The sequence below is a fragment of the Nothobranchius furzeri genome, chromosome 2 (genome assembly GCF_043380555.1).
Source record: "Nothobranchius furzeri strain GRZ-AD chromosome 2, NfurGRZ-RIMD1, whole genome shotgun sequence".
NCBI classification, from domain to species: Eukaryota; Metazoa; Chordata; class Actinopteri; order Cyprinodontiformes; family Nothobranchiidae; genus Nothobranchius; species Nothobranchius furzeri.
Genome location: NC_091742.1, coordinates 14,511,163 through 14,527,229, shown reverse-complemented (window position 1 = coordinate 14,527,229; position 16,067 = coordinate 14,511,163). Strand labels below are relative to the sequence as shown.

The following is a 16,067-nucleotide window of genomic DNA, read 5'->3' as shown; positions in this document are numbered from 1 at the left end:
GGACGAAGACATAAACCTGATTTTACCGTTTAACTATTACTAACAGTGAGTATTTCTAAAATATGTTGTTATCTCAAACTTTCCTGTTAGAGCAAGATTTGAATTGTAGATTTTGTTGGATAAAGTTTTTTTCTTCCTGTTTTGTTTTCTCAGGTAAACCAGCAACTAAACTGACGGCTAAACCAACGTTGACCAAAACGAAGACTAAACAGACAACTAAACCAACGATGAGTAAACTGATGATTAAATTCATGATGACTAAAGCAACAACAGCAGAACCAGCTGAATCAAACAAACAAAATTCTAATTCCTCCACAAACAACAAATTACCACACAAAGGTACCGTAAACTTCTGGATATTTAGCTCTTGAGTTCATATCTCACCTCTTTCTCCTCCCAACCAGTAATTGTTTAACAGCTGTTCATGTTTATGTTTATGTATTTAGCAGACACTTTTGTCCAAAGTGACTTACAAGTGATGTTGCCCTTGAGGCTAACAACAATAACAACAACAACATGGAGAGGAGGGAACAAGGAGTGGACAGTAGAGAGGGGGGACGGGTGCAGGGAGGGTGCTAGTTTAGAAGATGCTCTCTGAAGAGCAGGGTCTTCAGGAGTTTCTTGAAAATTGAAAAGGAAGCTCCTGTTCTGGTAGAGCTTGGAAGTTCATTCCACATTTGTGGAACGATGCATGAGAAGAGTCTGGATTGTCCTGAGCGTGGTGTAGGCACTGCTAGCCGACGATCCTGTGATGACCGGAGCGGCCGGGCCGAGACGTAAGCCTTTGCAAGAGGATTCAGGTAGATGGGAGCCGTACCATCTCGGACTTTGTATGCTAGTGTTAGCAATTTGAATTTGATGCGTGCTGCTAGCGGTAGCCAGTGGAGCTCAATGAACAGAGGGGTGATGTGCTCTTTTTGGCTGATTGAATACCAGATGCGCCGCTGCTTTCTGGACCATTTGAAGAGGTCTCACAGTACAGGCTGGAAGACCAGTTAGAAGGGCATTGCAGTAATCGAGGCGGGAGATGACAGTAGATTGCACCAGGAGCTGGGTGGCATGTTGTGTTAGGTATGGTCTGATCTTTCATATGTTATGCAGCGCAAAGCAGCATGAACGAGTAACAGAGGCAACATGATCTTTAAAGGTCAGGTGTTCATCAATCACAACACCCAGATTTCGAACTGCCTTTGAAGGAGCCAGAGATAGGAAGTCATTTTGGATTGAGATATTGTGCTGTATGGATGGTTTTGCTGGGATGACAAGCAGTTCAGTTTTAGAGAGGTTGAGTTGGAGATGGTGGGATTTCATCCATTTTGATATGTCAGAGACATTTTCTTTAATCTGTTTTATGCTTTTGCAGAGTCTGTGTCCACCATAAGTTTCAATAATAAACACCAGAAGATGCTGCGGTTAGACGCTTTGTTTCCATGACATCAAACCCAAAGCTCAAACTAAAACCCAATAAAAGTTCATTCTGTTTTTAGAAAAATGTTAGTTTTATAAAACCACCATTAAACCACACGTCTGATATAATAATCTAATGAAACAACAACCATTATCAGCTTAAATCTATTAAGATCAACTAAAACAGAAACAAATATATTAAAATAAGAAAACAAAACCAAAGAAAATGAAACTATGAACAAGTGAGTAAAATGAGATGTGAACGTCACACATAATAAATAAGGTGAGACATGTGTTATGAGTCATAAATCCGCACCATGTCTGTAAACATGATAAATATTCCTGTTTAGATGGAATCTGATGATTTGTCTACATCAGAAAACAACAAACAAGCTTTAAATTTTAAGATGCAGGCAAACATTCATAGAGAATGTTGGCTTACCTACAACTGGGACCTTCCTGGTTAAATAAAGAACAAATAAAATAAAACAGATAAACCCTTTATTGGTTTATTCTGCTTGTAACCAGAAGGTGGCGCCAAAGAGCCTTCTGCATGCTTCAGCCACACCTCTTCATCTTTCTCCAAAACCCAGTTCTGTTTGTCCTAAAATCTCATTTTTTACTGTTTATGTTGTTGGACTCAAGATGCACAAAGACCCAGATTTATTTATCAGCTTTTCTGTTTTCTAAAGAAATCTTTACAGTCGAGCCAGTGACATCAGAGACAAGAGATGAGAGTAAAACTGGGTGTTTCAATGTAAGACTTGATGTATTCTGCTAGAAACATGCAGAATGATGGGAATAATCACAGTTTGTTCTTTAGTTTGAATTTTGTATTTGGAGAGAAAACATTTTTATTTTCTACTCAGATCATGAGAAAGAGAGAATGTCAACTAAATCTGTAGATGAAGACAAATAAAATATTTGACCATGGAAAACAGCCAAAAGAAGAAGAAAACTAAGAAAAAAAGGTAAACAAAAGCAGGAGTGACGCTGAATTAAAGAGTTAGATAAATCAAAACTAGAATTACGGCATGCATTTAACTGCATTAACTAAATATGTTTACTTTTTTCTAAAAAATGCATAAATGTGCAAATTTGTGAAGATGCATAGCTAAGAAAGTGCTTAAATAACATATTTTACTAACTTATCATATTTTTGCAGGTCATTTTAAAACATTCCTGAGAGAAAAATATAAAATCAAGCACTTTAATATTTGTTTATTATATAAAAAACACAGATACTCATCATGAAGATTTTTCTACATAAAGGAAATCTAAATAAACAGAATAAATGAGGATGTCAGTGAATTTAACTCTTTATAAAACATCAACATTTGGCTCCTTCAAACATAAAAAAAATTAATTTGATCAAATTAGAAAATAATAATTGTCTCAAACTTTGTGCACAAATGCAGTTTTTATTCAGATACATTTACTCGTAGTAATTAATGAGTGTGTAGGGCATAAAGACACTCAGGTTTTGTGTGTGTGTGTGTGTGTGTGTGTGTGTGTGTGTGTGTGTGTGTGTGTGTGTGTGCGTGCGTGTGCACGCACGCATGTGTGTGTGTGTGTGTGTGTGTGTGTGTGTGTGTGTGTGTGTGTGTGTGTGTGTGTGTGTGTGTGTGTGTGTTAATGTTGTGGAGGACAAAAGGCTGTCCAACAGACTGATTCTGCTTGAGTGATATTCCCATCAGGACACATTCCACTCACATGAAGGTTCGTCTCCAAATGACCACAAAGAAATTAAATAATCCTGATTTAGAAAATAACTAAAACCTAGATGTAGTTTAGCCCAAAGTACACACACGTCCACATATTTGCACTCCTGTGCACTAAAAGAACAATAATCTGTTTTCTGAACATAATAATCTGTAAAGTAGCTACACTCAAGTCTTTTTCTGGAGACAGACATCTTCTCACCACGCCCATCCATCACTCATTAAAACACCATAATTACATCATTTAACAAACAAATGGGACAATTCAATTTAGTCTCCTGTTAAAGAATTTGACCCAGTTTAACAGCCAATCACAGCTTAGTAAAAATCTCCTGAGCCAATCAGATTGCAGAGTACCGCCTGCCTGTGTGCATAATAGTGAGGAGCAGAATAAGTGCAGGGAGTCAACCTGCTGGAGCTGCAGCTTGCTCAGTGAGCTTTGGAGATAACGTGGTCCTTCTGCAAACCTTCACCATGGTCGATGCCTTCTGTGCCACCTGGAAGCTGGTTGACAGCGAGAACTTTGATGAGTACATGAAAGCACTTGGTGAGTCTTCTTCACTTAGTCTGATCATTCACTCAAAAAAATCAATGCAGAAAACATGATCATGAAACTTCTAGATCTTTGTTTTGATGCAAAAGGACATAAATGTTTAGAAAAGAGCCACGAGTGGATCTTTGAACCTTTTTTCTCTGGGTTCTCTCTCAGGTGTGGGATTTGCCACCAGGCAGGTTGGGAACGTGACCAAACCGACCGTGATCATCAGCCAGGAGGGGGACAAGGTGGTGATCCGCACCCAGAGCACCTTCAAAAACACGGAGATCGCTTTTAAACTGGGAGAGGAGTTTGACGAGGCCACTGCTGATGACAGGAACTGCAAAGTAGGACCTGCGACATAAAAGACTCATTTGTTTTGGGGAATTCATGGAAACAGGATTTACAAACATCAGAGTTTTAATAACTACTGAGTGGTTGTAGATGTTAGAGGCTTCATCAAGCATTTTACTAGGAACTTTTCTATAGTCACATTTTTTGGGTGAAAATTGTCTAAAATTCTGGATTTGTTTTCTATTTAAGAGTTGAGATTGTGATGCCTCTGGAAAAAGATCAGGAACTTGCCAAAAATCTTCTTTATTGTTCTTTTCAGTCCACGGTGACCCTGGAGGAGGACAAGCTGGTCCATGTCCAGAAGTGGGACGGCAAAGAGACGAAGTTTGTCAGAGAGATCAAGGATGGCAAGCTGATCATGGTGAGATCAACATGTGCACCTTTGAATTTGTTATGTTTAACTTAAACTGTTTCATTGTTCAAAACCCCGTTTTACTTCCCTGGATCTTCCCGGTGAAATCAAGAGTAAAGAAAAACACAATGACGATGAGGGAATAAAAATTTTAGGGCTATCATCTGCAAAACAGAGTAAAAAAATAATATTAGTGAACTCTTTTCTTAATTAAAGACAAAGAAATAACAAAACAACACACTATATAAAGCCATTCATCTGAGTTTAAATCTCTTGAATGAAAAATACTCATGAATCTGTTATAGAGAACTTTAATTCAGCTTTACTTTATTCTGACAGTATCACCATGGTAACGGTTTTTGTTTCCTGCAGAATCTGACCTTTGAAGACATCCATGCAGTGCGTACCTATGAGAAGGCATGAGGTCTCCGACAGCAGCCCAACCGGCCGATCCGTGTTGGTTTCCAATTCTTGTGGACCGTTTGCTTCTCTTTGCACTTCATCCTCTTCCACATGTACAAGGCCTGCAAGCTGCACATGTTTTTAAGATGTTTTTTATATGAATACATTTCTGTCATCCTTTGCAAACCTGTGAAAAACATGAAATAAAATAATGGAACTAGTTTGTCTCTGTTGCCCTAAAATAAACACATGTTCAGGATGTTGCATAATAAAGCATTAAGTCTGAGTCAGACTATAAATGATGAATGAATTTTAGATGGCATTTGTAGATTTAGCTTTTTAGTGTGGCGGTACACTAAAGACACGGTTCCTAAACTTTGGCAAAGAAAACGTTTTCAAGAACTGTAAAAGATTTCTGCGTGGTTACTTTTAGCCTCAATGCAGTTATTTCTCTTCCTTGTGTAATGAAAATAATCAATGTGCCTTAACCTGTTTCAAGCATGTTAGAAGACATCAGTGGCGGTTTTACCATTAGGCATAGCCCTGACTGCTGGCACCCCTCTGTTAATGCCACAATGGAGTATTCCTTTTTAGATGCTGATGCACAAACAGGAAGTGATTGGTAGTAATTCCACTCCAATCCAGTTGGTGGCAGTAATGCACCAAATTGTTGTTTGCCAAGTGCCATAAGACCACAAAGAAGAAGAAAAAGCAGAAGAAGAAGAGAGGCGGGAGCGTTTATAACAAAGGCCGTGTTCGAGATGAGCCACTGCTGCACAGATTAGATCACCGGTGATCGGCGCACAGTGCTTGCCGGTTATATTTGTGTCCGACTTGACGCCGACTTGCTCTGACGTCAAGCCTGCGTAGGCAACGATAACCTCGTGAGATCAAGGTGGTCGCAGATTTTGGAGCAAGGCGCTGCAGTTGCTCTCCACCGGCTGCAAAACCTAGGGCATGACGGGAAAAGCCTGGCTCTCACCTGATCTAAGATCTGATTGGTTCACATTTTGATCCGAACATCCGGTGGTAGAACATGAAATGTTAGTTGGTCACATGTATTCTGTAAATCATGTAACGTTGATGATGACAACTATGAAGGCCATAAAGAGGAATGTGTTTTGTGTTCTTTTGTCACGTTTCCTACGAGCACACTAAACCTACAGCTGATAACCTTTACTTATTATTACAGTCATGTTTTCATATACAATATATGATATCCACAAGCACGTGAGGGTGTGTTTCAGCTGCTAACAGGCACCAGAATTAAAATAAAAAATTAAACAAGTATGAACGCTAACGCGATATCTTCTTCATCCATCGTCACCCGCGAGCTACGCATGTACAAAAATCTGTTGACTTAAACGCCGTCTTTCAACCACTCCCCCTGCTGCGTCTGTCTGCTCTCATCTGTTTTCCAGGCGGGGCGCTGCTCAACTCGAACAAGGCCGCACTCTAAGTGGTAGTCAAAGCATTAAGCGTGAAATGGAGTTACCCTAGTGGCTCCAATAAGAAAAAGAAGCTGCTTACTTCAAAAAAACTTTAATCTTCACTTTCAAAAGTGACGTCGTTTTTCAATGTAAACATCAAAAGGAAGCAGAAAAGGAAAGACAATGGAAAATGTTCAAAGGGAGGAAAACAGACCAAATGCAAAATAGAAGAAAAAAAAAGAAAGGCTAAAACTGACAGGAAGAAGAAATCACTCAAGGGGAGAGAAATACAGGAAAAAAGAGGAGGACCAATAAAAGGGGAAAATAACTGGTGTCAGAGGAGGGGAGAGTTTCGCAAATCCAGCTAAAGAAAAGAGTGTCGAAAATTTGGTGTAAGGGGGCCCATGTCTGTGTTCGCCTTGCCCCCCCACCCCCACCCACCCAAATTGTTAAATCCGCCACTGAAGACATTCAACCACTTTCAAAGCCTTGAAAGTTCATCAAATTCAAACATTTTAAATGAATATTATAGTAATCTGATTTTTTTTATATTAATTTCAAATTCATTTTAAAAAGTAGTTTAAATAAAAGTGCTGCTTAAAAGCACCTTGAAACAGTCTTTTTAAGCCCCCCCCCCCCCCCCCCCCCGCTCCTAAACGCAGTGGTTAGCTGACAGACAGAGCTGGTCACGTGACGCCGTGTTTACAGACATACTTCCTGTTTACTTAAGGGAAGGGATGTTCTACTTAACATGATAAAGGCTGCGGGTCACATTAGTTCCCAACTTGAACCTCCTAATGGAGCTAACTCATGGCTTCTTGCTACTGCTGTGCAGCTCGGTTCTGATCGCAGCGGCTCCGACCGGAAGTAGCTACCTGTCCGGAACAGGTAAACCCAAATGTTCTCTTCTCGTCTAAAAGCACTCACTTCAATGTTCTTAGTGAATGAGTTTGTTGGATCTAAAGGCTTTGAGTTACAGCACGAACCACTAGTTCTCGAAGAAATAATGGATATCTTTATAACTTTGGCCTTGCTGGGTCATCAAACTTAAGCCGAATTGTGAGAAAGATCTTACTGATTTATGGAAAATGTTTAAAACTGTTGTAGCGCCGTTTTATTTTAGGCTGATGACTGAAATCTAAATATTGTTAGTTTTTTTTAATGAAGTTCGGCTGGAGAACATCCAGCTGTTTAGTACTTGTGATTCTGATAGTTTATAGAATATCAGCTTTCATATTTATAACTAAAAATAAGTCTTACACTTTTTTTTCCTTTAGAACAAATCTAATTGGCTGTTATTATCATGAATAAACTCATAATCAGCCCAAAAGTTTATCTGCAAATAACCCAATTTAAGCTGTTTAATGAAACCGTTTTTGTAAATGAAAAACACGTATTTATGGTGTATTTAAAGACCCGTGGATATGCAAGTTTTACATTATGATGAATAAAATCTCTATTTTTCCAGGTAGGTTTTGGCACATCACTGACCTCCACCTGGACCCCTCCTACCACCTGAACCAGGACCCCACCAAGGTCTGCTTCTCCTCTAAAGGGGCCCCCGCCACCCACGCCGGTGTGTTTGGGGACTTCCTGTGTGACTCTCCCTACAGCCTCATCCAATCAGCCTTCAGTAGCATGGCGCCGCTCACACAGCAGCAGGACTTCATCATATGGACCGGGTCAGTACTCACTCATTGCAGCACCTGCTGTCATGTTCATCGGCATCAGAAGTAACTAGTTCTAACTCCACCAGTGTGTCTGTGCCGTGTTTACTTGATGTGTTTGTTAGAGACTGGTTAGGTCATTTAAAACAGGTGATTTTTGTTGTTTATTGTTGTTGTTGTTGTTTATTTAGCATAGATAGGGCTTCTAGAAAATCTCCCTGATGGCATTTGAAAGCAGGTCACGAGGTTTCTGGAATTCAGGAAACTCTGCGTTCATGACCAAGCAGAAATCTCACTTTCTGGTTTTTAATCTGACTTCTAGGAACTCAAACCGCAAAAGAAACATTTACAGAATATTTGGGTTCCTGTCTGGGCCTCTCCAGAACCTTATTCGTCAAAAGTAGATCATAAAATAACAAAATGAGAGTTAATATGGACTTTTATAAACCAAAGAACTTGACTTATGGATGATTTTATGAATGAAAACTTTCTGTTAGGTTAAGAAATTGGATATTTTTTTAAATCTAAAGCAACCAAACTCAGCTCATATTTATTTTTTTTAGAATATTTAAAACATTTCCTGTTAACCTTTAACCTCCTAATGAATCATTTGGATTCTTTCCTGCTGTCATCTTAAATCATGAAAGCTCCCATCTGACTGTTTTTTCTATTTTCATTTAGACTGTTTTCTTCCTTCAGAAGATGTTTGCTGTTATTTTATCACACACATGTCAGACACAAGGGAGCATTTTTGTGTGGCCCGCAAGATAAATATCAAAATTATATTAAAACTGACCCGCTGGCTGATTTTACCGCAAAGACTACAACTCCCATGATGTTTTGTGGCGTTAGCGTGGAGCCGAAGCGCCCCCTCTTTTGTGTTTTTTCCAGCGTCTGCTGCTGGTGTCTGCAGCTCCGCTGTCTCGGACAAACTAAACACTCCTCTCACTCAGCGCCGAGTTCACTCAGCTATTTGCCGACGTTGAAGCCCAGAAATGGAGATTTTAACCGCTCAGTAATGTTTTCACGACTGAAAGAGAAAGTTGTACAACTAACTTCCAGACAGAGCTGATATAACTCCAGAGAGCAGCGACGCGCTCAAACCAGCATGACTCTGTGGCTGCTGTAGTCGTTGTTTTTCCTCCCCGACACACAACAACGTGGTCAAGCTGCTCAGACATGTTCATCAGCACAAACCTATGTGAGCACCTGTTGTCATCTAATGTTGTCATTATTATGATGAAGATGAACAAAACAACAGGAGTCTCCTCCTCAGCTCAGATCAACCCCATGATGCAGGTATCTGGCTGGAACAGGTGAGCATCACAGTAAACCAGTGGAGAAAACTGAGCTTTAAATATGTTGGTTTTATGCTCTTTTTCTGCTCCAAAACATGAAAGTTAACAGGTGAGATGTTGCATTTTCATCTAAGATAAAATGATATTTTTATTTTGTTGTTGGCCCGTGAGAAAAGATTTAACCTACAGTAAACAGGAAGTGGAAAGGCTGCAGATAGATGAATAGAATAGAAAATCCCTTTATTGTTCCTCAGTGGGGAAAGCTAGATGTCACAGCAGCGATGACACTTATTACAGGAGAAAAAAGGAGAATAAAAAATAAGAAAAATTAATAAACAAGAAAACATAAATCCTGAATAGATTTAAAAAATGCTGAATATACCACAAGTAATGAATACCACTGATGCGTTTCATTTAAATCGGACTTGCTCGTGTGTAATTTGGTTATTCTACATTCAGTGTTAATGCAGAAATAAGTGTTTCCAAATTAAAAGGTTCAAAATTGCATATATGTTGATAAAGAAAATGTGCAAATTTGCCGTCACTTTTTCAAAAAATATTAAGTTTGGCCCTCAACTCCGTCCCAGAGTTTCATTTGGGCCCAGTGTGGATTTGAGTGTGACACCCCTGGTTTATCAGAACTCTGTTTACAAAGCTTCACTTCCTCACTTCCTTATAGATGATTAAAATCCAAAAGTAACTCTTCAGGATTGCCTCTGCGGTTTGTCAGAAAACATGTTTATTTGTAGTTTGTTGAACTTGCATCATTATTTCTGGACTTAATGTTTTGTCGCACAGGGACAGTCCACCTCATGTCCCTCCTGAGGAGCTGTCCACAGACCTGGTGATCCAGGTGATCGGTAACATGACGCAGACCATCAGACAGCACTTCCCCAACCTGACGGTCTACCCGGCTCTGGGGAACCACGACTACTGGCCACAGGTGACTCCAGAGGTTTCTGCTTTTTATTCACTTTCATGTGAGATTTTATGAATCTTGAGTTTCTAAATCCAACGTATTTTAGGACCAGATGCCTGCAGCCACTAATGAGATCTACAAAGCTGCTGCAGCTCTCTGGAAACCCTGGCTGGACGCAGACGCTCTGCTCACCCTGTCACAAGGTACTAATGTGTTCACAATAGCTCTACATAGCTTTTCTCAGCCCCCTTCACCTGGTAAACATTTTTTAATCCCTTCAATATTATTAAAATAGGAGTTTTGTTGGGACCAGGACCTGGTTTCCCATTTATTATTTTATTTATCTAAATATAAAATTATTTTATCTTAATTGAACCAAAAATTCAGATTTCTTCTTTAAAAAAAACTCGACTAGATGTTTGAACAAAATTAAATTCTCACACAAAAGTTTTATTAGAACAGTTTAAGTGACAGAAAGAAGAGAAATGTCAAATAAACAGAATTAAAGGGCTGAAATTCATCTTTAACTTTATTTCATTACCAAAAAAACGCAACTTTTTTCATAATGTAGATGACAAATAAAATAGTGATAATATTAAGGTAATAAAACCAAATGGTTGTGTGTAATTTTATTCTAACGTCCGCGTTTTTTGTAGATTTATTGAATAGCTGAGTTATGTTAGTGAAAGAGCTCCTCTCCTTTGTGAAATAACAGCAGCGCGCTAGTGAAACACTCTGCTTTAACAGGAACACGCTCAGATTTGGGTCTGAAGCCCGTCGGGTCATTTACGTGTTTTTCTCCACAGGTGGCTTTTACTCCCAGCTGGTTAAACCCGGTTTACGCCTGGTGAGTCTCAACACCATCCTTTACTACGGTCCTGATGAAGTCACGCTCAACATGACCGACCCGGCCGGACAGTTCCAGTGGCTGGAGAAGACTCTGGAGAAAGCTGCTCTGAATCTGGAAAAAGTAAAGAAACACATCCGATCTGCTTCATGACGGTCGTCCGGTCCCTCTAACCTCCGCGTTTATCCAGGTGTACGTCATCGCTCACGTTCCGGTGGGATTCCTGCCTTTTTTCGGAAACACCACCGCTATGAGGAAAGCCCACAACGAGAGGCTGGTCTCCATCTTCAGGAAGTTCAGTCGCGTTGTAGCGGGACAATTTTATGGCCACACCCACAGAGACAGCATCATGGTGCTGCTGGACCAGCACGGTAAACTCGTCTTCTTTAGTTGCTGATTTGGTTTTGCTGGAACTTGTGTGACAAACTCGCATATAACAGCAAATCCATGCATGTTCTATGTGACAGGGTATCTGCGGGTCCTTAAAAAGTCTTAAAAAGTCTTAAATTTGCTTTTCAAAATTTAAGGCCTTAAAAATCCTTAAAAATGACAAATAATCCTTAAATACAGTTTCCAAAGGTCTTAAATTACCAAAGGCCCACTAAACAAGATTCTTTCATTTCAATACAAAGTTCGTGAATTTCTACTTAGTGTTCAGGATTTTTTGTGTATGATACTGGCATAAGCGGAACATACACATTCAGTTGGTTGTGAAAGGGGGCTATTTTTAGATGAGCGCATTAGCTGGTTAAGCTAGTGAGAGCTTGCGCCATGGGGAAGTTTAATGGTAACTGGATGGCTATTCCCACGTTCGTGACGTGGTTAGCACCGGTTCCAGGCAATAGCTAGAAATTATGGCTTAAATTTAATTTTAAAATAGCTTAAATTTGGTCAAAGTGGCCTTAAAAAGGTCTTAAAAAGTCTTAAATTTGGCTCCCTTAAACCTGCAGATACCCTGATGTGAACCATGGTTACATCCTAACCAGCTGGTTACATTCACACAACCGTTGGTTAATTATGCTAAACTTGAAGGTTATTAAAACAATGATCAGCTTTTGCCTCCAGTTATAAAACCAAAAATGTTCAGACAGATTCAAACATTAATCCTGCCTCACCTGTCTGAAAGAACGTATCCAAGCCACGCCCACCACACCTGTCCTAACAGCAGCTCTGTTTGGTTTAGTCTAGACTAGAGCTGCACGATATTAGGACAACCTGCGATATGCGATAACAGTGATTAATAATGCGATGACGATGTTACTTGCGATAAATAAAAAATTTACTCAGGAACAAAAATAATCAAAAATAAAAAAATTACAAAAAAAATTCATAAAAATGAGAAAAACAAAAGATGTGAGGAAAGGGAAAAAGAAAAAGAACAAGAAAAGGCAATCAGTGGATCCCAGGGAACGCAGAATTAGCAGAAAGAGCAGAACAAAGCTAACTGAGGTGTTTGCTAACCATCTAAATTAAGTGCTGTCCGCCTCGGGGGCGGGACTCTAACCTATGAGAACCCACCCGATTGGCCAAATGGGTGAAGAGCTCCATTTGATTTGTTAAAAAAAATCATACTTCCGTTTGATTGACAGAACGCATTATGTGTAGCTAACATTTGACCTGAACATTCATTACGATATTTATCTTTTCTTTGCGATATGCATATTTTGCATGCTGATATCGCGATAACGATATATTTGCGATATATTGTGCAGCCCCAGTCTAGACCCGTTCTCCATCCTGTTTGTTGCAGGTAAACCTGTGAATTCCCTCTTCGTGTCTCCGGCTGTCACACCAATCAGAGACGTCCGGGAGGAATATTCCAACAATCCGGGATTCCGGGCGTACCTGTACAACAGCAACGACTACAGCGTCTCGGTGAGGAGTCACGATGAACTCGGATCCGTTTTTAGGTTTTAGGCTTTCATCTGAGTCAGAATGCAGCTGATTTATTAGGAGAGAAACAATATTAGTATAGTTACCAGCTGTAGCTAAACATTAGCATTAGTAAATGATAAATGATAAATGACCCGCACTTGTATAGCACCTCTCAGAGTAAGGACTCCAAAGCACTTTACACTACAGTGTATCATTCATCCATTCACACACTGATGGTGATGAGCTACGATGTAGCCACAGCTGCCCTGGGGTGCACTGACAGAGGCGAGGCTGCCGAGCACAGGCGCCACCGGTCCCTCCGACCACCACCAGCAGGCAAGGTGGGTTAAGTGTCTTGCCCAAGGACACAACAGCAGAATTCTCTGTCTGGAGCCGGGATCGAACCTGCAACCTTCCGATTACTGGACTACTCGCTCAACCTGTTGAGCTACTGCTGTCCTTGATGTTAGCATCAGGGAGCTAGGTATGAGTTACAGCTGTTTTATCAGAGAAAGTGTTGCTTTGCTGTTCAACACCAGTTGTTGTGATTTCACCTCAAAAACAGTCGTGATGTTTTTTTACCATATCGCCCACGGCTACATCTGTTAGCATCTATTAGCATCCATTAGCAAAGCGCCAGAGGAAATCAGCTTTCAGCTGGACCCAAGGCTGAGTTCTCATGATCGTGTTTAGCTCTGCAGCGTTTTGGTGTTACGTATTCTGATGATTATAACCAGTTTCCACCAAACCAGAACACTCCAGCTCTGATCTAGCAGCAACAGCTCAAAGTGCAAAAGCACATTTCTGCAGTTCCACGCTGAAACCTGGAGATTTCACAGACTGGGACTTGAGTAGCAAACCAAGGGATCGTTATAGTTTCTTTGTGTTTTTTGCATTAAAAACTAAAGAAAACATCACAGATCAGGCATTTTCAAATAAAATCAAACATCTGCTCCTAAACGTCTCTGACTTCTGAAGAACAGAAGTGTTTAGATGATTAATCACGACGCCAGTCCGCTCACAAAAACCCGCTTGTGGCTTTTAAACTGAGACTAAAGCTTTTTCTCTTTTCTGTCCTCGCCCTCTGAAGGACATCTGGCAGTACTACTTGAACCTGACGGAAGCCAACGAGAAACAAAGGTCCGACTGGAAGCTTGAATACATCATGACTGAAGCTTTTGGACTGACCGACCTGAAGCCATCAAGTCTCCTCCAGCTGGGCCTGAGCTTCATGCTGCCTCAGGCCAAGAGCTTTGAGGAATACTTCACCCACTTCATGGTGAGCTACGACCGCAGCATCACCTGTGATGGGGACTGTAAGACCAGGCAGGTGTGTGCGGTTCTCCACCTGGACCAACGGTCCTACTCCAGATGTGTGGCGGGTAGAAACCCGTAGAGGTCTTTATTTGTCTTTAATTCTAAGAGAATCACACTAAAGGGACATTATGTTGTATTTGATGGTTTTAGGTGATAAAATATGAGAATGTTTTATTTCTAACTGATTTAAAAAAAATTTAAGAACCACATATGGATCGATCAGTGATGAACCAAACACAGCTCAGCCTCCCAGCTCAGGAAAGCAGGTCCTTATTAATCTGAGCTGAAATCCGGATATCTGAGGGATCTAAACTGGGGGGAAAAAAGTAATTAATTAAACAAAAAAATTCTTAGAAATCTGAAGAAGTTTTATTACTAAGTGAAACATTATTACTGTTATTTATTATTATGAATAAAATTCCCTTTTTGACATTAAATTAAAGCTCAGAGTCGTGTTCTGTAATAGTTCAGAGTCCTAACCAAACAAAGTGAGCAGATAATCTCTGAGGCTCAGATTTAGCTTCATTAAAAGCAAAATCCAGACTAAAAACATGAAAATGGCTGGAAGAAAAATGGAGGAAAAGCAGGAAACTGTCATGTAACTTTTTACTGTTAAAGGGGTTGGATTAATTGTCAGGACATGAATAAAATATCCACGCCGCACGTTTGTTTCTTCCTGCAGCAATCGATGCACTTTACTTTGACCGTGTTTTCATTCTTAGAGCATCAAATAAGAAAAGCTCTGTGAGTTTTTGGGTATCGAAGCTTCTGGTGATTCTGCGGCATTTCTTTGTTTTAAAGGTTTTTACAGTTAAACGCAGTGATGTGATCATGAAAATGTTCAGGATTGTTTCAAAGTTAATGAAAATAATCTAAATCAGATTTAAGCCCTGCAGGATTCACAGATTAGAGCGAGTTCCAACTAAAGGTGCTTCAGGTCACACAAGGACAGGACCAACAAACAACCACTGTGAGTGTGAGTGAGATGTGTGTTCTATCATATTAAACTCGTTGAGTTTGTGGTCATTAAAAAGGTCGAATGAACACATGAAATGTGTCGTTAAAAACCTGCTGCTGATTAAAAATGGAAAACTTTATGAAAACATCAGAATGAAAATGTTTTTATTTGTCTTCATGTTTGTTTACTGAATAAGGAATTTAATTTAAACATTGTGATTTTATTCTTGTTCCTTTATAAAATGAATCTTCTCTGCAGACTAGATGACTTCTGCAGGACAAGCAGAGAAATAGCCACACACACACACACTCACACACACACACACACACACACACACACACACACACACACTCATTCTTTTGTTTAAACTTTGTAGAAAATCCTCTCGTTTCCCAGCCAGCGACTGAAGAATTCACCCTCGTCTCTCTTCTGTTTTGACCCCCCCCCCATCCCTGTGGACTTCTCTTTAAGCTTTCCTCTGTTTTTATTTTTGTAGGTAATAAAGTAATAAAGCACAAACTCTGACCACCGATTATTCTGACCTAACCCATAATCTTCAACAGCGGTGCTGATTTATATGCATCTTCCCTGCTTTTGTCTCAGATTACCATACCGCCTTATTTGCAGAGCACTTTTAACACGGCATTACAAGCGACCAAAGCGCTGCACATAAAAACAAATAATAAAAAACACAAGCTAAGATAGTCGTGTATATCATATGAAGTAAAAAAGATAAAAGAGTTACAAGAACAAACTAAAACCAACAGAACAAGTAAAACCAGAATATAAAAACAAATTTAAAATCGAACAAACAAGGTGGAAAACTAAGGATGAGTTCATGCTTTTTGGTTTGGGAGTTGAAGGCCAGGGAGAAGTCGTGGGTTTTCAAACGTGCCGTAGGGACAGTTAGGAGGAGCTGATCTTCAGACCTAAGAGCACGAGGAGGGTGGTAGTAATGGAGGAGTTCACACAGATAGGGAGGTGC

General features: G+C 40.0%; 2 protein-coding genes across 2 annotated transcripts; both read left to right on the top strand.

Moving 5' to 3' along the window:
• The first annotated feature begins 3,512 nt into the window (after window positions 1–3,512).
• Window positions 3,513–4,991, top strand: LOC107377864 (fatty acid-binding protein, brain). Its single transcript, XM_015947772.3, has 4 exons — window positions 3,513–3,675; window positions 3,838–4,010; window positions 4,277–4,378; window positions 4,742–4,991. The coding sequence occupies exons 1-4, from the start codon at window positions 3,603–3,605 to the stop codon at window positions 4,790–4,792; spliced, it is 399 nt and encodes a 132-aa protein (XP_015803258.1). The 5' UTR covers window positions 3,513–3,602; the 3' UTR covers window positions 4,793–4,991.
• A 1,903-nt stretch (window positions 4,992–6,894) lies between these two features.
• On the top strand, window positions 6,895–15,241 carry smpdl3a (sphingomyelin phosphodiesterase acid like 3A). The gene is made up of 8 exons (XM_015947771.3): window positions 6,895–7,089; window positions 7,670–7,883; window positions 9,965–10,109; window positions 10,192–10,288; window positions 10,892–11,055; window positions 11,123–11,303; window positions 12,683–12,807; window positions 13,898–15,241. The coding sequence occupies exons 1-8, from the start codon at window positions 6,999–7,001 to the stop codon at window positions 14,201–14,203; spliced, it is 1,323 nt and encodes a 440-aa protein (XP_015803257.3). The 5' UTR covers window positions 6,895–6,998; the 3' UTR covers window positions 14,204–15,241.
• Window positions 15,242–16,067: the final 826 nt, after the last annotated feature.

Excerpts from the sequence above, each read along its gene's own strand:
- LOC107377864 (XM_015947772.3), top strand. The coding sequence starts at position 3,603 with ATGGTCGATGCCTTCTGTGCCACCTGGAAGCTGGTTGACAGCGAGAAC. Across the intron at positions 3,676-3,837 it reads TGAGTACATGAAAGCACTTG|GTGTGGGATTTGCCACCAGG; the intron begins GTGAGTCTTCTT and ends GTTCTCTCTCAG. Across the intron at positions 4,379-4,741 it reads AGGATGGCAAGCTGATCATG|AATCTGACCTTTGAAGACAT; the intron begins GTGAGATCAACA and ends TGTTTCCTGCAG.
- smpdl3a (XM_015947771.3), top strand. The coding sequence starts at position 6,999 with ATGGAGCTAACTCATGGCTTCTTGCTACTGCTGTGCAGCTCGGTTCTG. Across the intron at positions 10,110-10,191 it reads ACCACGACTACTGGCCACAG|GACCAGATGCCTGCAGCCAC; the intron begins GTGACTCCAGAG and ends AACGTATTTTAG. Across the intron at positions 11,304-12,682 it reads GGTGCTGCTGGACCAGCACG|GTAAACCTGTGAATTCCCTC; the intron begins GTAAACTCGTCT and ends TGTTTGTTGCAG.